We start from the raw sequence: 22,026 nt of genomic DNA, 5'->3' as shown, positions 1-22,026 counted from the left end.
TGGTGGTAATTGAGGGACCTATATATAACATTGTTTCTTAGCAATATGTTGCTAGCCATGTTACCATACAATCTTCCATAATACATTTGATGTCTAAGAACAAGAAGAGGAGCAATTTTTACGTCATAGTAGGAACAATATGTCACAGTACATTTCATGTTTAAGAAAGACTCGACAAATTAATACATTGATATGCATGTCTACATCCACTCCCAAGACTTGAGGCCCGAGGGACTTGTACAAAATGTTGCGTACCACTTGCATTCGAGGGGTGATACAAAATCTCCTTTACTTACAACAACCCCCTCCTATAAATGTATTTATGTAACTTTTTTCAAATTTTGCTAATTAATATACCACTCCTTTTGAACTCTCATCGTATAGTTATATTTCCCAAAGTTGATGCCCTGAGTTCCAAGACCTCGATAATATTAAACCTTGAGAGAAAACATATGTAGAGATAAACATTAAAAACAAAGTAAATAAATTGGATACCTAAAATTGATTGAAATTGATGTGTCAAACTATCTATTCATTACATGTATAAAAATTGGAAACCTAAAATTGATTGAAATTGGCATGTCATACTATCTAATCATTACAGGTATAAACTGATGCTCAAAATTATGTTATGTTTCTCGCAATCTCAAACTCTGTTCAAAACAAGCTTCTCATTATTAAGCCTCGACGGTAGTCCCTTGAGATTAATTTGCTTCATGTATAGTAAACCTTCCTTCTTTTAGCCAAGATGGATAGCCATGGCCATTTTTCTCCCCGCCATGATAGTTTTCTGTCTTCAATTCTATCTTCAAATCCATGAAGTAATGCTATCTCCTTAGCATCAACTTCCTCATATATTGATTGAAATAGTTTCTTCCCCTTGTGTTGTTGATGCTACTTCACTTCATCACTTCTCTTCAAGAGTTGAAGGTAGATGTTGATCCCATGAATCTTCAATCACTTCCTTTAGGTGTTCATAAAAGTAGTGATTTTTGTCTATTTGTGCTTGCCTTATGCAATTTTGTTCCACATAGTCCTGTAGAGTAGGAACCACCTTTGCTCTTTCCAAGATTGGCCACAACACATATACCATGTAGTTATCTTCAATTCCTCCATCCCAACCTTCAAACGAGATTGGAAATATACAATTTCCTTGGTTTTTCATGCAAGCTTTGTATGGGTAATCATCTAGTGATATTGTGTTTGAACAATCCAAAGCAAGAAAGAAAAATCTCCAAACATAGCACAAAGGTTTGAAATATGAAACAAAATTCTTCTTATTAGGTCTCATCAATCGTTCCACCTTTTTAAAACCTATTGGCTCCAAATCATTAAAAATGGAAGCTTTTCCACAACTTCTTTCTCCATGAAAATATTCCTCTTTAGTAGGTTTCCTTATGTCATAGTTGACCATATTCCAACCCTAACCAGAGGCATTGCCTTTCTTGAGAATGACAACTACCCATGGGGAAGTTGGACATATTTCCCATCACATCTCTTAACATCTGATAAGTGAGGTTTTTTTTTCCAAGTATTTAAGAGCATGCCATTTAAGTCTAGATTGATATACACATATTTTTCTATTCATTTGATACGAGAATGCAGTTGCATGTGTATTTATGGTAAATGTTAGATTCCATCCACCACTTTGTTAATACAATTTTGTATACTTTTAAAATTGCTATTAATTTAACATTTGATCAAATTGTGAGTTCTTTTATTCTTAAGCAAAAAATGGGTTATGTATTATTTATATGTTTATCACAACACCTCCAGCTAAATGATCTGAGTGGAATTAAAAAAATCAAAATTCAAGAATGAGAATATAAAACAAAAGTGCAATATTGCATTGTTAAGATCATATCTTCTTTAAGAGATTGGAATTACATTGATATAGGCAACTTTAAAAAGAAAATGAAGGGATAAAATTTTGTAAGATAGTCCACCCATACATGAATTATTTCTTGCACACAATAGATGATATGTACTGAAAGAAACAAGGAAATTTTATTAATGTCCATAGAAGACTACAAAATTCTATGTGATGGCTTGTAAACAAAGTAGTACATCAATAGAGGGAGGATATAGAGTAGCTCCCAAGAAGTGCAAGAAAGCATCTCCAAATTACATGAAAACAAATATACTATAGTATCCAAATTCATTCAAAAGAAAAAAGTAACATTCAAAATTTCAAAGGAGGATTGATATTTCCATGACACAAAACAAACATCAACTTTCCTCATCTTCTTAATTGGGTAGATCCTCAAAGTCTGCTGTTTGCATATATATGAAGTCTTCATCACACTGATGTTGCTATTTTCTTGCATTTGATGATCTTGAAGCTGATTTGTAGCCTTCTCCAATTCCAACAATAATTTTGTAGAAGATTCTAGCACTATTCTTACTTGAGCTCCTCCATATTCCCTTGAATCCACTCCCATCATCATCTCATAAGATATTCTCACATTGGCCGACTCCTGGACCATACTATTCTCTGTTAGCAATGTTTTCTCCCATACTATTCTTTGTAATAACAATTGTCCTTTGTTCTTCTTGAAGAGCCTCTTGCATTTCATACCCACATGTGTGTGAATATAACACACATTTTCCAGGAGGAGAATAGAGTCTAGTAACATTCTATTATACGACACATTTTTATGGAACTTACTCAAGATACCTCCATGGATCATGCAACTCTCATAAGTTATGGGCTTCTTGAACTGATCAATATCCTATTTGATTCTAGTTCCTCTTCTAAATTGTATTTATGTCAAGTGATAGCTCTATTGCATCATAAATGAGAGAAGGAATTGTACTCAAAACAACAAAATCATTCCATTCCTTTTGACCATATTCATTTGATATGAAGGTCATACTAATAGAAATATCCAAACTAGTAACATATTCTTTTTTAGTATGTCTCTCTCTCATGTACTCTCCATATTCAATGTGAATACACCCTTATACTTGTAGGAGAGTGTTATGCAGTTCATAGCTCTTTCCATATTAAACAAATACTATCAAAACATATGCCTCATTTTCATATTGTAGCAACACAACCAAGTAGCCTGGTGAATGCATATGCATCCCATCCTTTATGGAACCTTGCGAAGTAGTGTCATGCACCACCAAACCAATATCATTGTTAGGGCTACAATCTACAACTATGTCCATGTATCCAGACATTAGAATTCCTTGATTCAATATTTTCAACAAGCTCTCCATAGTTATTTATTGCTTACCGCTATGCTTGGCATGCAACAAATGCAACTCACCTTGTCAAAACCAATTTTTGTGTGCAGCATGTGACATTTTCTAGTTTCCAACCAATTTTCAATAAAATATTCAAAAAGAATATGCAAAAAAGATTTCAAAAACTAATTTTCAACCTCGTTACACGTGAACCGAACTAGTTTTTGATCAAAGTCAAAGTCAAAGTCCATGATCAAAGTCAAAGTCCATGATCAATGTTAATAAGCCAAAGTCAACCCTCAATCATCTCAATAGCCAGTTGGTCAAAGTCAATTGCCACGTGGCTGACAACTAGTTGCAACTGGTTTCCCATAGGAACCCAAAAAAATTTTAATTTAAAAAAAAAAAGAAACCAAAGGCTTAATGGGGGAAGGCCATCCTTCCCGCCAAAAAATAGTTGCAGTTCGCATTACTCGGCACGCCCGTGAATAGAACAGCACTGAGATTTGCGCACCGAGTAATGTGAACCACACCTTCATTTTTTTGAGGATGGGGGAATGGGGGCCACTTGAGAGGGATGGGAAAGGGAGAAAGTGGAGGAGAAGGGGAGGTATGGGGAGAGGGTAGGAAGGTTGAGGACGGAGGAAGGGGGAGGAGGAAGAAGGAATGAGGGAAAGAAAGGGAGATGGGCAGGTTGGGGAAAAAGGAGAAAGAGGAAAGGAGGAGGAAAGGATGAGGAAGGAGGAAGAAGGAGGAAAAGGGAAGAAGAAAGAAGGAGGAGTGGAGGAGGAGGAGGAAGAGGGGAGGAGATAGGAGGAGGAAATGGGTGGTGGTGGTGGAATAGGGGAGAAGCAACCAAAAAGGGAGGTGGAAATGGGAGGAGCAGCCAAAGAGGAGGAGGAAAGGGAAGAGGCACCAAAAGAGAGGAGGCACTGGGAGGAGTATGGAGGTTAGGCTAGGAGGAAGGTTACGTGGGTTTAATAGGTTAATAGGTGGGTGAGGGGTGTGTGTGGTAGAGAGGGTAAGGGGGTAGATATGGGTGCTAAAATTGGAAGGAGGTTAGGGGGTCCCCTAGGGAATAAGATAAATGATATTTTTATTTATTTTTAATCATAAGATAATGGCATGCATTTTACCCCTCTCAAAACAAGAGAAGAATGGAGTTTTTGGCCAGAAAGAGGTGCATTTTAGCATTACAGGGCACAATGTCTCCACCATCGGACGGACCCAAGACCATGGTATCCACTGCACACACCTAGTTGGTCCATCAACTACACAATCCCACGGAAATCTATGAGAAAGTTGTACCAACGGTGTCAAAAAGCCATCAATGTCTTGTCCAAAGAATCCATCATGCCTAGTCATATCAAAATGACAATCAAGATGCCATATTGTCATAAGGCATGACCAATAAATATCATCCAAGTGTCCATGGCCTAGCTAATCCAAGGTATAGATATCATAAGACATTATCACACCATGATGCCATAGGAACCATCTGCAAATCCATGGCATAAATGCCATCAACACCACTATAGCCACATGCTAATGCACATAGCCTTGAATCTCCATCTAACTACCTCATCTCTAGCCAAAGCTAGAGTCTCGATCACCTATCCAAAAGAATGCAACCCCTCCCCTATAATGCATCCTAGGCACACCATATGCAATAATCCCCTAAACAAAATGGTAATGTAATGCCCAACAAAAGATCCTAGGAATGATGTGCAAGATGCAAGGTGTAATGCAAGCACATAAAAGAATGTAGTGCAATCACAAACCACACTGCCTAATGCAAGAGAAAAAGGTGAGTGCAAATGCAGACCCAAAGCTAGTATCTGGTGTCAGAAGTTGATAGGATGTCACTCCACTCATCTAACCACACTCGGCCACAAGGGTATGATCACTCGAGATCTCTCCGCCGAGGTCTCACCCCACCCCTACCATCTCTCAACTAGCAGGTTAAGGCAATTCCCATGCTCACACCCAACTCATTGTCTCATTCATGTGAGATGGAACGTAAACAACAAATATCTCCAGATAAAAATAATAGCCCAAAAAATAACAAAATTGCATGTGAAATGGTGTGAGTGCACATGCAAAGTGATTGCTAGGTGATGGGACCAGGCCTAGGCCCACCACGTCTCTCCCATTCGAAGGTGTCTTAACAACTGCCTTCCTGCTCTAAGCGTTTAGCCTCTACACCTTCCTTACTTGAATTTTTAAGCGATTCAATAATCTAATCATCTATATAGCCAATTTCCCTCATATCATGAATCAATAGTGGATCATCGAGTCCTACAACTCTATATGGTAATGCATCCCATATGCTCTTCAACTTCCTCAAGGCATTACTCAGACACATAAACTTTAACACATTTGATTCTAGTTTAATGAGGAATTTCCTATCATTTTTTTGCAACTTTTAACTTTCACCACGTGTGTACATAGTGCCATTGCAATTCCATCACTAACAAAATCCATCTACATGAGTGTACTAGCATTTCATGTTCCCAATAGGGTAAAATCATTAGTTCCTACATCATCTCTTGTGAAGATTATGTGGCAACAATCTGTCTTCTGTAAAATGAACCAACCACAATGGAGATATTTATCCACTTCGTTTGTATTAATAGTGTGAAAATCTAGCTTTTCTAGCAATCTTCGAGTGTGCTCTTTGAGCTTATGCATCCTCATTGATGTCATGTATCAGTGGGTATTTGCATTGCCATTGATGTAGATCAAGTAAATTTGAAAATATGTAACAATCCATAAAAAGACAAATTACTCAGCATAAGCATCTCGCTAAAAATTTAAAAAGAAAATATGCACATATACTAAAAAAAGAATTGGATTTTTTTAAACGAGCAAGTACAAATAGTAGAAGAAATCCACAATAAAAAATACCCTTCAAAGAGGACAAATCTGCACATTGTACATCGCATTCTGCACATTATACATCGTTATGCCATGACACTACTCATTAATTATATCCTAATTTAATCAATTTTAATAGATTATCTAGCAAAACAAACTCAATATAGTTCTAATTAAATTTTAATAAGTTTATTTTTATTAATATGTCTAGTTTTCATCTTATTTTATTCACACTTGAATCCTTGTATTTTTACATCTAATTTCATTTCAAATTAAATTAAATTCAAAATTAAAATAATTAGTTTAACAAAAATACTTTTTCTTCTAATTAAAAATAAATAAATTTCATTAATTCTCAAAATAAAAATTAAATTTACTAAATTTAATTTAATTAATTATAATTTTAACTGTAATTCATAAATAATATTACTTACTCAAATCCACTACAAATTTAGAAATTACTACGGATTTCATCTAAATTAATAATTCAATTAATCGATTTTAATTAATTAAATATATACTTTTGAAGTTATTTAAATTTTAATTTAGTTTAATATTTTGTAAATGTTTTTAAATATTTAAATAAACTAACATGATATTTATTTCATCATGTAATTAATTTCTAATTTAAAAAATCAAAGTAATAAGAATAAAAATAAATAATTAATTCAAATACTTTAAAATTATTTTTAAAAGTAATTTAATTAAAATCAATTTAAATAGTTAATAAATCAACTAAATCTAAAATATATATAAAAACTAATTGAAAACTAAATTTAAAAAAAAAGGATATGGGAGATTGAGCATGTGCTCAATCTTCGACTGGCCTTGAAAGGCCAACCTAAGACTAGTCAACACTTGACTGCATGGCAACCTGGCCTTGAAAGGCTAGCCTTCCAATTAGTGGGGAAGCCAAGAGAAAGGGTAGAAAAGGGGGGAGGAGGAAGGAGGAGGAGGAGGGACGAAGGAGGAGGAGGAAGGAAGAGGAAGAGAGGAGGAAGAAAGGGGGGGAGGAGAAAACAAGGAAGGAAGCAGGGAGGGGAGAAAGGAGGGAGGAGACAGGAAGGAGGAAAGATGAGAGGAGGGTCACATGGAGGTGTTGAAGAATATTGTAGTGAGAATGAGGGAGGAAGAGGTTTAAGTAGGAGATAGGGTCACACATGTGTTATATATATATATATATGTATATATATATATATATATATATATATATATATATATTTCATTAGTGTATAAAAGCACTCGTAGCTTTGTATGCTCCTCATTTTGCAAACGATGAAGCTCTCCATCCTCTCCACCCAAATAGAGCTCATTTTTGAAAAAAATCTCAGATCATGGTAAAGGTTCCTCTTTGAGCGTACACTCAATTTCCATTTAGCACTTCAAATAAATTTTTAAGCAAAAAACCTTTTTTCCATCAAACTTACTTGACTTGGTAAAGACTCCTCTTTGAGCATGTTTTCATCAAACTTAAGTTCCAAATTGAACTGGGGATTAATTTCAACTCCAAATTTTTTCTCAACTCATTGAGTGTATGATTTTAATTTAAAATTCTCACCTTTTGTTTAGAGTTGAATTTCTCATTCAAATAGAGATTTCACTTCATTATCTAATGATGTTTTTTTTAAGAATTTTTTTTAAATTGAATAATTTGCAAGACCTAAATTTTTATGATGTCTCATTCTTAATAAAGTAAGAACACAAATTATAAATATTGTAATTATCATTATGTTTATTAATTTTATTTTAAATCTATTAAAAATAAAAATTTTGAATAAAATTAAGGGTTTCCAAAGTATTCTTAGATTTTTCAACTTTTCTTAACTCCAACAAAATGTTGAGGGTTTTATGTGAAAGATTGATTAAATTTTTATTCATAGTGAAATTGAGGATTTTTCTAATGTAGTTCCACATCTTCTTTTTTTCAAAAACTGTAACAAGACTTTGAGGGTTTTTGTAAAATTAAATTTTAATGTTTTTGTTAAATGTTATTTAAAACCGAGGTTTCAAAAACATATCTTATTTCTTCATAATTTCAAACTTTTGAGGGTTTTTTTCTTTTCAAAAGCAAGAAATGGCTTTTAAAAATAGATTTCACTTGTATTATGAGGGTGGATTTATTTTTGTATTAAAAGTTTATGGTGAAGGGTTTTTCTATAATTTAGCTTTCTATACAATTCTAAGCTCTTACTATAACCCTTTCGCAATATATTTTTGTGAACATAAATTAAACATGTATCTCATGCTCTCTGAACTAGGTTGTGGGATCATATGGCTCACATCATAAATATATGTTCATAAAGAAACACTATTTGGAAAGCTTCACATTTCTAATTTGCGTACAAATCTTCTTTGCTATTATTACATAAATTCACTCTAAAAGAGGGTTTGGATATCGTGTGCTATTAGGGCAATGAATTTGTGGCCTTTGGACATATACATAGTGTTGGTCCCATGATAGTGTGTCACATTCAACATTGTGCTGGACAAAAGATGTGTAGTGATAATCTCAACTATAATTTGCCCTAAGGTTCACTAACATATCCACATGGAGAATTTGAAACACTTGGTGATATGTTACAATGTAACTTTTCTTTACATGCAAGCATAGGGAAATTTTTGGGGTTTTGATGATGAGATCATTCCAAATAATTTTATTCATGATATTACACAACTGTTTGTCGATGGATAGAAGGTTCACATGCTATCATGGTCAAGAGAGGTTATAGGAGTCAGTAAATTCAAAGGATATCTTCAAAATATTCTTTGTTCAATTGAGGTTATCCGTTGATGGGGTGGGGGAAGATGCATTAGAAAATGCTATGGAAAGTAACTTGTGCTATCATGAGACTATCACATGGGGTGTAGTGCATGACAAAACATTATATTACAAGAGCAATAAAGAGAGAAGAAAGGATATTGCCCCAAACGGAACAACATAAAAAGCTTATGATTCCATACATGTTCTTACTAGAGTTGAAGATGTTTTCGATGTGGGAATTAATGCAACGGTAGAAAAAGTGTATGATCCCATTCATGTTCTTACTAGAGCGGAAGATATATCCAATGTGGTGTGTGGGTTATGCCATCATGGAAGATACAATAAACGGTGTTGGAAAAAACAAACACATTATCAAATAACATTTCTGACCAAATTCATGATCTTACTGGAGTGGATGATATATTTGATGTCCCAAAATGTAGTGAAAGTCGTGTGGACTATTTCTTTCACAACATCCATGAACCCCTTACTGGAATTGAAAATATATCTAATCATAATCAAAGAATTCTTACAAGAGTAGTGGATGATATAAGTGAAATGACATGTTCTTGTGATTTTCAATGTCATGAAAGAGAAACAAATCCATGAAGCGCCATAGATTAATCGACGGGCCTCAACCACAATGTCTAGAAGACTACCTTTTTCATGATATTACAAACGTGTAGGAAAAAGTCGTGAAGATCATTCAATGTTTGATTTTACAAATGAAGATGAAACAGAATCACATCTAATGAAGATACTCTAATTGGGCAGAAGTGGAAGGTTTTGTGCCAAAAAAGAAAGTATGTAATGGTGAAGAGGCGTTGAATAATGGCACCAGTTCAAGAACTAAAGAAAATAGTGATGCTATTGAACATGAATATTGAAGAAACAATCATGAAGATTTGTTGAAAAATCCTTTGTGTTCAATGGATATCAAAGGAGGATTGTGAGTCCATACCTACAAGCATTTGGAGCAAGGTGGAGCTGGATAGATGTAATATCTTCTTCACCATTTTTCTTACTTTCTTTGGCAAGAGAATTCTAAGACAAGGCCATGAAAACCCAAATTGGAGTCCAAGGTCAATGCAATTTCCATTTTCAATCAAGGATATCAATTATTAACTGGTTTAGCTCATGGAACATATGATCGCATTTTGACCAAGGTGCTAAATAACATTGTGTACAAAGTTCATGGAAATGTCAATAAGTTTAAGGGGAAAAGAAATAGTATCAATGCAAGTGCAGCTTTGGCGCAAATCCTCGAAGACAACGCACTCCCTCAACCTCATCTCCAAACACATTAGGACCTCAATGGAAGGCTTCTTGGGCCCTTTTATTTGGCAGTTTAAGGGAGTCAAACCTTTTCTCTTAAGAAGAAACGTTTTCTAATTAGAAGCTTCAAAACAGCTACTTTATTTGAATTTGAATTTTGGGCGGAAAATGGAATTTAAAATCTAGCGGATAAAACCATATCATGTAACATATCTATAGAAAGCTCTTGATGCGTAGATCACGAATCTGTAATCTCCGCTCAAATCGGAGCTTATATGTAGAAGTTATGGAGGTCCGAAAATTGTAAAATTGCCCCCTCCCCCTTTTGGGAAAAAAGTGCACCCTTTGACCACTCTTACACCTCTCTTAAAAACCCAACATTTCAGTCCACACGGCAACCCCCCATTTGGCTATTCCTTAATCACCTTGATTAGGCTTGGGCAAATTAAAGGGCCCAAGAAGACCCCATTCACTTCCTAATGATGATGCTAGATGGAACTGTGGTGTGCCAACATCATCTTCCTATTGGTATGTCAAAGAAGATTGTGCTAGAGACTATGAACAAAACATTACAAGATAGAGAAGAAAGACCAGTTTCAAGTTGCAATTTCTATAAAATTTGGCGATCACAATTTTGCAATGTGAAAATACCAGCAAATCAATGGATATTAAAATGTAAAACTTGTGATGAGATTAAAAATGCAATTGAGCATAGCAAATGCAAAAAACTTTGAGGAATGTACATAAAAGGGCAAGCAATCCATTTACACCATGTACAAGATGCTAAAGTACTATATGCTTATTGGAGGCATGAAGCACTCCACCTTCACTAGAGGGTAAACGTCGACTAAATACACATTTGTGTGGAGTATTGGTACATGGACACCAATTGTTTTGTGATATATGGATTGATGCTTTGCAAGAACACGATAGTAATTAAGTGCAACTTCCATCATGAAGGAAATTTAAAAAATGATAGATGCTCGTGGATATTTACCTCCCATTTAAAGAATACAAGCTGACAATCGCTAGAGAGAGAATAAGAATAGATACATACTTGCTTTGTGTTCCATGTTGGTTGGTTTAAGAATTTTCGAGGAAGTTGAAATGGTTTTCCTTCTTGTAGGTCACACACATGAGGATATAGATCAAATATTCAGTGTTACTTTTGGAGAGTTGAAGTCCTGGGATGTGCTAACTATGGAGGACATGAAAGATCCAATTGGGAAGAAGCTCGGTGGGGGTAGACAAGAAGATCCTGAAGTAGCTCTCTTAGATAGGATGGTAGATTGGAGGAACTTCATAGAGCCACATTTGAATCAAGGAGATGAATCCACATTATTTTAGATTTAGATTGCATGAAAATACTCCAATGATGCAATGGAAAGACTACTCAGTGGATGGAGATGATCTATGGAGTAAACCATATGCTTTGTTGCAAAAAATGATGACATTGGAGGAAAGAAAACTTGTTCTTGCAAAAAATAAATCACTTGATGTTGATGAAATGTAAGGCCTCAAAGTATTCATTAATAAAAAAAATATCCAGAGCAATCCAAATGATAAGATAATCAAGCCAAGTGAGTGTTGTCAATTAATTGAAAGAATAAGAACACTTGTCGAGCATTGAATATTGTGATTTGTTTTAGCCACAACTTTGTGACACCATAGGGTCTTCAATTGCTAGATGTATCACAACCATAGTCATGAAAGAATCACGAAATAAGCTCAACAACTTCTTATGCATCACAAATTTTGTGGACGAAAGGGTGATAATCCTTTGCCAGAGTTCATACATCCAAGAAGGTATTTTCATTGCAGTTTTGGCAATAGATGAGGAATCAGAGACACATGACCAAGGTGGGCTAATTTGGGTAGCAAAGGTAGTTCAGATATTGAGGAATGAAGAGGGAACGGCCACTAGATTTAAAGCTTTGTGGTATGAACCAAAACCCTCTAAAGGTCTACCAAAAAGGTATACACTAAAATAGCTTTATAATGGTTGTTTGCTAAAGAAACGAGAATGGGTTTCCAACAATGACAACTTAACTGAAGTAAAAGTGAGTAGAAATATTCATTGCTGGAGGTCGAGGACACGAAGTCAAAAAAAAGAAAGATGGATAAATACAATGTGGAAAATGTATTCCAATTCCAGATATCAGTTGTGTCACAAACATATCAAGCACCATTTACACAGGCTTGATGTGCATCAACAAGATTCAAAGATTTCAAAATCACATGACTCTTTAAGAGAATCAGAAGCATAGAAGAAAGTAATTCATTTCAACAAGGGTGTATCTCTACACCACCATTATGTGTTGATATCAACAACTCTTGAATCGTGCCAGCTGTGTCATACTCGCTTAACAATGAATCAAGTGCATGTTAATTAAGAATCACTTATGAATTCTTATTAATATGGAGTTGGATTTTAGTTCATAATATTTTATTAATAATAGGAATTTCTTAATCTTATCAAGAAACGAATCATTTCCTCACCAAACTATCTATTGGAAAGAATAGACTTAAACATAGCGTGTCCAAGTTTCCTCTTTAAGCACATCTTTCACTAGAAATACCGTAATGTAGTCATGTTTTCAATCAAAGACAAAAATTAAAAGTAAGCTTAATTTTAATGCCAAAATTTTCTTGTTTTGTATTTTTTACTTGTATATGCACTTATTTGAACAAGTATGGAAGAAACTCAAAAACAAGATATAAAGTCCCAAATTTCTCAATAGTATGTTTAGAATGATTTAAAGGGCTAGTTGTCAGTCATCACATTGGCCTATGACGCATGTGATTAGAGTGTCCTTAATTACAATCTTGGAAGGTTTCTTGTGATTAAAGTGCGCTTAATTACTAAGCATGATCATTTGGACAGCAATGGCAGGCATCCCACCTAAATGAATACAATACACCTTGATTTTTTACAAAAACACAGACATAAAAAGATCATACAAGGGGTGGAAATATCCATATCTAATGAAATTCATGTCATCAAGGTCGCATGTAGAGATTAGTTGGTGGCCATACATCACAACTAGCTCGAATTATCGTTGTAAGTAGTGCATCAGGATTCCACTGACTAAAGGTGTAGTAAATTGCTAGTCACTTAGAACTTGGTTGATCGAAAATGGTTCTTGATTATTTGGACATTCAACTACTTGAAAATATACACCACCATCTATTTACATGAAATTAAAAGTTCTTTTGCACAACCATCACAACCAGCTCAGTGGCATATAGTCCATGCGTAAGTCAAGGCTATATATTTGCATGTAGTAGTTTGCAAATACTAGTATTTAAGGGACTTCTACTTAGATACTTCACTACTTGTCCACTCCACTCTCCTTTGCTTCATTGCTCACTACTCCTGCAAATGCCATGCTTTCCATCCCACCTCCTCATGTTCACCTCATTCCCATTTTATCTTCTTTCTCCTACAAAGTGTCCATCTTGCATTCAAACTGGATCTTAGTAAATGCCCTTATGAAAAATATTTGGACTCTTGGTTGTCTCCACCAATGACTCCAAATCGCAAACCTATATCACATGCATGGAGATGGAATTTTTTGTGTTGTGTATGGACACCCTCCAAATGTAGATGAATGGATAGCTACATTTATGCAGTAGTTTTCTTGTCTTGCATCGTGAGACTGTATTTTTGTTGATATTGTATTGTAAATCCTTTTTTATGTACAATTTGTTGACTACAATTCCTTTTGTAATATAACATTACTCCTTTTTACTATACAATGACAACTTTTCTTTCATAGTAGTATTTTAGACTGCTTTTTGCTATATCTATAGCAATCCATTGTAATGAAGCTATTGAATTAATATTTTCATTGTGGATAGACCTTAATATCTTTTATTTTATTCCTTTTGTTTCCACATTTATTTACAAAGCACGTCCAAAGTGCAAGAACCAGCAACTAGGTGAGATAACATTTTCCTTGGTTTAGGACTTATTGCAACTCCAAGAACTTGTGGTGGGGAGTTTGTTCTTTAGGATAGCATAAACTTTCTTGTCTCATGTCATGAGACTGTGATATAATAGTACTCCTTTTCACTATATAGATAGATCTTTTATTTCATAATTTTATTTTGAACTGCATTTTTTTGTTTACTTGCAAAACCAATGTAGTGGTGCTTAAAGATGTTGAACTTAAAAACCTAGCCCATCATTTTGTCATTTTCTTTGGTTCAATACCAATGCGATGGCGGGTTTAGAATCAAACTACAATACTATCTAAGAACCAGCTTGGCGGTCACATGATGAGCTACTAAAACCACTTCGGTGGTGCTTAAAGAGTTTGCATGAAGTAATATTTTAGCATTTGGCTATTACTTGGAAAACCAACATGGTGGCACTTAAATAATGCTTCAAGTTACTAAAACCACCCCGTCAATTTTTGGTTCAACACTAAGGTGGTGCAAGACCAATTCCAAGTACTAGCATAGTGCTCGATGAGTAGCTAAAACTAGTGGTGGAGTCAGGAGAGCCTCTGTGATATCCATTAGCATAGTGAGTTTTGAACAGAATGTGGTGGTGGTGACAAGGACCATAGATCACGCATGGAGTAAATGCATGTAGTGACATGTGGTAAGCTCTAAAATGTTTTGAGTAGGGAATTTTCCCAAATTGCATGTCTTTAGTACACCACTCTTATAATCACTATGTCAAAAAAAAAAGCTAGTGAGAGTGTGCACCCACCTCAAATTCAAAATCTTCCAGTGCATCCTGTGGTGGCAGCCCCAAAAGTACCCCAAAAATAGTTTCTCGAATGGCACTTGCAAGTGGGAACAACCCATGTTAGTTAACGTAACTCAAGAGTTCAAGTTCCCTCAATCTACTTTTAGAAGTAGAGCTCACAATATTTCTTTGTGTTGATGACATATAATTAGTTAATGTGATATAGGAATTTTCAATATGGCCCTTGAGGGGCAAGGGCCATGCCATTGCTTTCTAGTGTATTATTTGTCAATAATATGGCCCATGCCCCAAGCCATGTTAGTTAATGTAACTCAAGAGTTCAAGTTCCCTTAGTTCCCTTTTAGAAGTAGAGCTCACAATAGTTCTTGCATTGATGTCATATAATTAGTAAATGTATCGTAGGCATTGTCAATATGGCCCTTGAGGAAGAAGGGCCATGCCATTGATTTCTAGTGTATTCTTTTTTAATAATATGGCCCTTGCCTCGGGATTTTAGTAAGTAAAGAGTTTAAGTGCCCATTGCTTTTTGGTGAAATGTTTGTCAATAATATGGCCCTTGCTCCTAAAGGGGGCATAGGGCATGTTAGTTAATGTAACTCAAGACTTCAAGTTCCATCGATTTACTTTTAAAAGAATATCTCACAATATTTCTTGCATCGATGCCATATAATTAGTTAATGGAGGCAATAAAAAAGCCAAGCGGTGAAAACCAAGCAGTGAAACACGAGCAAGTCTAGTATAAAATGAACCTATTATATTATAAATATTAGATTGTAATGTGAAAGTATATAATGCCTTGTACAAATGTAAAAGATATATTCAAGATATTGCCAACTGTCAATAATGAATATTGTTTATATCTCACATGTTGCCAACTTGATGATTTTCAGTTCTTAGCTTGATTTGATGATGATTGCATATAAAAGCTAATAACAATGGTTATTTTTTGCTAGTTATAGAATCCCTTGAGGAAATATATAATACCCTCGTATATCATTAGTAATAGACCCGGTTTTTATGTTTACGTACATCAAAATTTTGTTGAACACATCGTGTGAATGCATGAACACCAAAACTGGGGCCATGTTCATAGCTTCATGTTGACTTGGTAATTGAGACAAAACCATCGGTATTGCTGATACTACCACCGGTACTAATGATACTACTAGCAGGAGTAAAGTATTACCACCATATGTATACCGATGGTAATAGGATTAATACCAATGTTACTATGCTTTAGTATCGAGCATAGTACCGGCGGTAATATGGCCATTGCCTCAATGGTAGATCACCGTCGCCTCTATAAAAGAGAATTGCCAAGCTCATTTGCAAGCAAATCTAAGATTAGAGGTAATCAATCTCGAATCCATCTTTTCTCCTCTCTTCTCCTCTTCTTTGGATAGGGGACCTAGTCTGGGTTGTGGTTCCTAGTCCTGCTTCCTAAATTAGATGTGGGGCCAACTAGAACCATGGCTAGAATTCTAGTCAGTCCCCCCCCCCCTCGATATGGCATACATATATGTGTAGGGAATTTTTACCCTTTTTTCACAAAGTTTTAAAACGTCTATGTAATGCAAATGCATAATTATAGTATGTCCTTCATGTTGAAATGTGTGTGGAAATGAAGATAGGAGTTGTTTTTGCAAACATTTATTTTTTCATTACATGCATGAGGAACCTAAAACTTGCTTTTCTTAAATGCATGCATGAAAATGCATATGTGCTTGGGTTGATAATTTAGGGTGTTGGTGTCGGGTTGGTTTGATATAGCCTCACATGTGCATGGATTTTGGCAGTTATGTGGATTGTGGTTGCCTCCAATGCACAAGCTCAAGAACATAAGCTTTGAAGGTTGCACACACATGGTATTATTGAGGAACTACCCATCACAGTTAATGGTGTTACTACCACGATGAACTTCTATGTAAATGCTACTCTTTCCCAATAGTTCAATGCATCGAAGCTTGCACAATGGACTTCGGTGCGGGCCGCTCATAAGCAAAGAGTGGCTACCTTTGATAAGCAAATCAACACTGAATTCATATTGGCTAAGAAGTATGCTAACTCCTTTGGATGCTTTATGATGTTAGCGAGATAGAAGGGGAGCAAGCTGTCTTGAAGGGCTATCTCATACACCAAGTGGCACTGACTTGCAGGGCACAACATGCAGCAAGACACATATGCCAAACATTGTTTGTGGCATATGTTTCAAAAAGTCTGATTAAGCATTTGGATAAAATAGGGTCGAGAACTTATGGGAAAGCCTATAAAGTGCAATTAGTGGGATCCTTAAGGATGTTGACACACATTATGTATGTAGAGAAGAGCTTCAAAGGAGATATCAACAGTGAATGGCTAGAATAGAAGCACAAATGTAGTTACTACATCATGTGTTTGTGCAAGTCATTGCAGCAACCCAAAAAGAGCCTTTATGGATAATCATGCCACACATTAATGGAAAAAGTCCCATGGAATTTATGGGAGTGTTGCCTTTGCACAAGTGCATGCTTTCCTAGTACTTGCATCATGTGTTGAAGGGAGGAGCAACTATGAGCAACACGGCAATGGAGGACCCATGGATGACTTGAATGCGGAACAAATTTCTTGAGTAAATGGATTTTGCAAGAATTCTCTTCACATTTTCCATGCACTTGTGGACGAGTTGGCAACTCTACACAAGGGACATTGGATACACACAAACCTGCACCCAAGAAATATCCTCCTTGACTTTGTTGTAGCTCTAGATGTTGTGTCAACATTATAGACTAGGGCATGGTGATGGACTTTTTTGAGACATGGAAGGTGTTTAACTATTTGAAGCAAAAGAGAGAGAAAAAATTACATCCCATTTGTAGAGAGGGTTTCTAGAAGGGAAGCAGAGCATGGCTACACAAGAAATGGTTTGTGTCAAAACTCCAAAAAGTGGGTTCTAAGAGCATGTAAACACAACACAACAACACGTATGCACTGGGATGAATCATAAAAGAAATGATGCAAAATTTCAATGAGTGTAGATGTTACATAAAACCCGACATTATATTGCTTAGCTTTGAGAGAATGAATCTTATCTGGAATCATGCGAAGAAGTCCATGATGCATGAAACTCCAGAGAAAAGAAGACTGCCCTATGGAGACAACCAAACTCTTGAGGAGAGGAGGGTTTGAAAAAATGCATTCCATGTGGCCTCCAAATGAAATGATCCTGCATCTAAATCTTGCATCATAAGATCCATCATCTAATCGTGTTTTTGTTGATAATTATTATTAAGACAATGCACATTTTATGAGGAGTTATTATTGCACACTCTTTGATACATTGACATCATTGTACATCATTGAACTTTTGGAATATGAAGCTACTATTGTTGATGGCCCTTTCATTATTCATGTGTCATGTAACATGTTAAATTCTAAATGTGTACATTTAGAATGAAGAGTGCCAGCGCCTACAATACGAGAGAGTACAATGGCTGGCATGAACTATACCAGACTAGATTCCCATAACATATGCTCAAATGACTAGGTAGGCAAATCCAAAGTGTAAGGCCTCCCTTGTTGTCTACGTGGCATGTTATTACTGGTGTCTTTTTTGCTATCAAATGAGTCATGATTGAATAATTCTCCATGACTTAATATTTTAGGCAAGCAAAGGAAGGAAGTGAAAGACATGGTTTCAAAGCAAGAAATATGGACCTTGGAGATGGATGATGAAGAGGCAAGTGGGAGCCAAGGAAGAAGGAGAAGATGAACTGCAAAAGATGCACCAATCCCTCGTCAAAGTCTCGCCACACATGGTCTCTAGAAGATTGACCGCTGCAAACACAAGCACGATCACCAACATGCATAGGAAGTTTCCGTAGAGATCTGTGGCAAGGCACCTCATCACAACAAGTTGCCAATGTATTTCATAAAAATTTGAAACATGCATTTTGTGAAGGGGATCATCATGGATTTGTCATCATATAAGGACAAGTGCATCAAAGGCTCAGGAGGTTCTCGTCACCCAGGCACACTTATACTAGGCCCTTGAAGGTGCACGGGGACCATTGGAGGAGCAAATTGAGACATTGCAAGAAACTAACGTGGCCTTTTTTTACAAGCTACATGAGAGGCCATGGATTGATCAAGATGTAGCAAACCAACTTCAAGCTCTTCAAGAAAGCTTGACAATGCTCGAGGATGTGAGCACATGTGGCTACAATAGGAGGAAAATGATGCACATGTGGCTTTGTGCGAGGAAGTGAATCAAAAAGTGGAGGTGGTCCTACTGCATCATCAAAGAAATCAACCATACGCTCTCATCCCCTACCCCACTGCAGTTCCCGACCAACCCAGAATATTTCCAATTTGCCAACACATTTTTTATACATCTACTAGTTTTTACACCCTCCCTTGCTAGCACATATATCATCTTGTATGTTTACTGTAAGCATTGCGGGCATCACATAGATGCACAATTTGTAGGGATGATATCAAGGTTGCATTGTATATGGTATTAGGGTTAGTAGAAGTATATCCAAATCATTGAATATTTATGACATTAAATTGTGGAAATTGAGATACATGTGACAAACGATATTGGTTTTTTAAATCATTTGAGTGTATTTCCGCAATTGAGTAAAAAGTGGCATTTGAGTGTATTGTATTTGTGTCAATTGAGTGTATTTTATTTGTGATGATTGAGTGTATTTTTATTTGTGACAAATAATAAATTCAACAAATATACACAAACTTCATTGCAAAGCATTCATGACACAGCATTTGAAAGCAAAGCAATTACAAACGCAAGCTTATAGGGGCCCCTAGTTAGTGACAATGGCAATTAGTAATTAAATAGGACAAGGAGAGAGTTAAATAGGAGGGAGATTTTGTTGGATAATATGGACAATGTCACTATTAGAGGATGTAGGAATGTTGCAATGTGATCACTAAGAAAAACAGGAAGCAACTAAGAAATACCAAGCACTAGTCATATAACAAACACACCTTCAAAGTAGAGCACCAGCCATTATTTTTTTGACAAACACAAACCTTCAAAGAAAACCAATTACAAACACAACCTTAAAAGGAAAGCATTCATGACACACCATTTGCAAACACACTCTTCATAGCAAAAACTTCATGAAAATCAATTACAAACACGACCCTCAAAGCAAAGCATGCACTAAAAACAATTGCAAACACAACGTTCAAAGCAAAGCATGCACTAAAAACAATTGCAAACACAACCTTCAAAGAAAAGGATGCATGAAAAGTATACCTTTTTGTATGAAGTAACTCAATTGTCAAATGGCTCACTACCATTACTGTGTGCATCATCTTCAATTGGAAACATTTTGGCAATTCAATGACTTTCAGATGCTTCCTCGACATCGTCATCTTCAACATCTTCTTTGGATGTATCATTTGGGCCCCTCTCTTCAAGCACTAGTGGGTTCCAACTTTTCTTCCATATGTTTTGGTAGGCATATGTCAACATGGTTACAACGTTTACACCACTAATTAGGGAAAACCTATAATGCAATCCTATTGGTGGTGAGACAACAAACATCAAGTCAAATTAAAAGGAGGTGACAAAAGAAGCGATGAGAGTTCCATCGAAACGTGTGTAGCATGCATACAGGACCTTTTCGATGTATACAAGTGGAGGCATAACAGGTCCTTCTCTTGGGAGCAAGAACATGAGACGTGCTCTCCATGCCGAAAAGTCAGTTGAGTTACCGGATTAGTCAAGTGACACCTTTCTATAAAGCAAATCCATTCGCAGCACGCTGAAGAAAGCTCTTTCGATAACCAATCCATTAGCAGCTGCAAGAAAGCAAGAGTTTTTCGAGTAATCGCCCATTAGAAGCAAGCAAGGACTACCATGGCTCGAGTTAATCCTGTTCTGTGCCTCCTGCTTTTCTTCGTTGCTTTGCACCTCAATCTTCCAGGCGTGAACGGAGTAAGATGACCTTAACGGTTCCACGTTTTGTTGAATTTACAAGATCGGCAAGCATACGATAGCAACGTGCAGATAATAGTACATAGCTAACATCTGTGCTGCTTGATGTAATATAACAGAAATGCAACTTCGCGGCAACGTGTTCGGGAGAGAGTCTGAATGGAACCACACTCACAGCAAGCTGTAAACCTGAGAATGGTAATCCCGTAAGCTCATCTATCAACCTGGACGAATATGTGATCAACAATAATGGCAGCCTTGAGTGCAAGAAGTCGGACGGTGGATTCTCTAAGACTTGCGACGCGGGCTTTGAATTGAGTGATGAGCATACTTTGAAGGCAACCTGCCCAACGTCCCCAGCAGGAGCGAAACAATCAACTAGTCTCGATCTGAACACCTGCATTTCTAACGACAATGGGAAGCTGGCATGGTGCATCTAGAGGTAGATAATGTTTTACCTGTACAGAACTTTTAAGCTCGTGAAAGTATTATAGTAGTTATCTTGAATATATAATTTAGGGTTTTGTGCATTGTTGCATGCACCTAGCAGTTCATGTGTGATTTGTAAAGAAATCCTAGCTTGTACTCCTTAGTTTAGTTAGTTTGCTACTTTCAATATGTATGGGAGTGATCCACTACGACATGTGACACTATTTATATTGGACATGTTTTGGATGTAGATAGTGAGAGAAGATTCATTGAAATGTTCTTTTTCAAAAAAATATAGCAAATATACAATTGGAAATACTATCACATATAGCAATGCAAATACCATGTGATAGCAATGCAAAAGAATTCGCATTCCAACAGAGTTTTGGCCCTTACATGATGAGCTAATGAGATGATTTTTCACATCCATAGACATCCTTGATGTGGCATTTTTGCATGCATTATGTTTTGTCTAAAAACTATGGCGCCATGTTGCTACTTTGTATTTCCATTTTGTATAGAAGTCGTATGCTACATGAAACCATCGACATGTCCTTAATGTGGCATTTGTGTCTACAAGCCTTGTTGAGCTGGTAGATACCTTGACCTACACATCTATTTGGCACACTTGCAGAGTAACATGGTAGACATGTGAGTTGTTGAGTTGGGCTATGGCTTGCTTGGTTGGCATCTAGGTGGACACCAATACATCAATTAGGTATGTGGTTGGCATATTTGTGAGCATGAAGTGGCATCCTCAGGTGGTCACTCTCTATAAACACACAAAACGTGTGACAAATAACATTTTTAACATTTTTTAAATACCAC

At 36.2% G+C, this 22,026-nt stretch overlaps 1 protein-coding gene across 1 annotated transcript; it reads left to right on the top strand.

The window, feature by feature from the left end:
- The first annotated feature begins 20,622 nt into the window (after positions 1-20,622).
- LOC147622088 (cyanovirin-N homolog) lies at positions 20,623-21,400 on the top strand. Its single transcript, XM_086823674.1, has 2 exons — positions 20,623-20,769; positions 20,889-21,400. Exons 1-2 carry the CDS (start codon positions 20,692-20,694, stop codon positions 21,207-21,209), a joined length of 399 nt encoding a protein of 132 aa, XP_086679800.1. The 5' UTR covers positions 20,623-20,691; the 3' UTR covers positions 21,210-21,400.
- The last annotated feature ends 626 nt before the right edge of the window (positions 21,401-22,026 follow it).

The sequence above is a fragment of the Cibotium barometz genome, chromosome 29, assembly GCF_041138505.1.
Source record: "Cibotium barometz isolate CiBa-2024 chromosome 29, ASM4113850v1, whole genome shotgun sequence".
In the NCBI taxonomy this organism is placed as follows: Eukaryota; Viridiplantae; Streptophyta; class Polypodiopsida; order Cyatheales; family Cibotiaceae; genus Cibotium; species Cibotium barometz.
The sequence above is the reverse complement of the archived record's forward strand: the minus strand, read 5'-3'. Positions and strand labels throughout refer to the sequence as shown.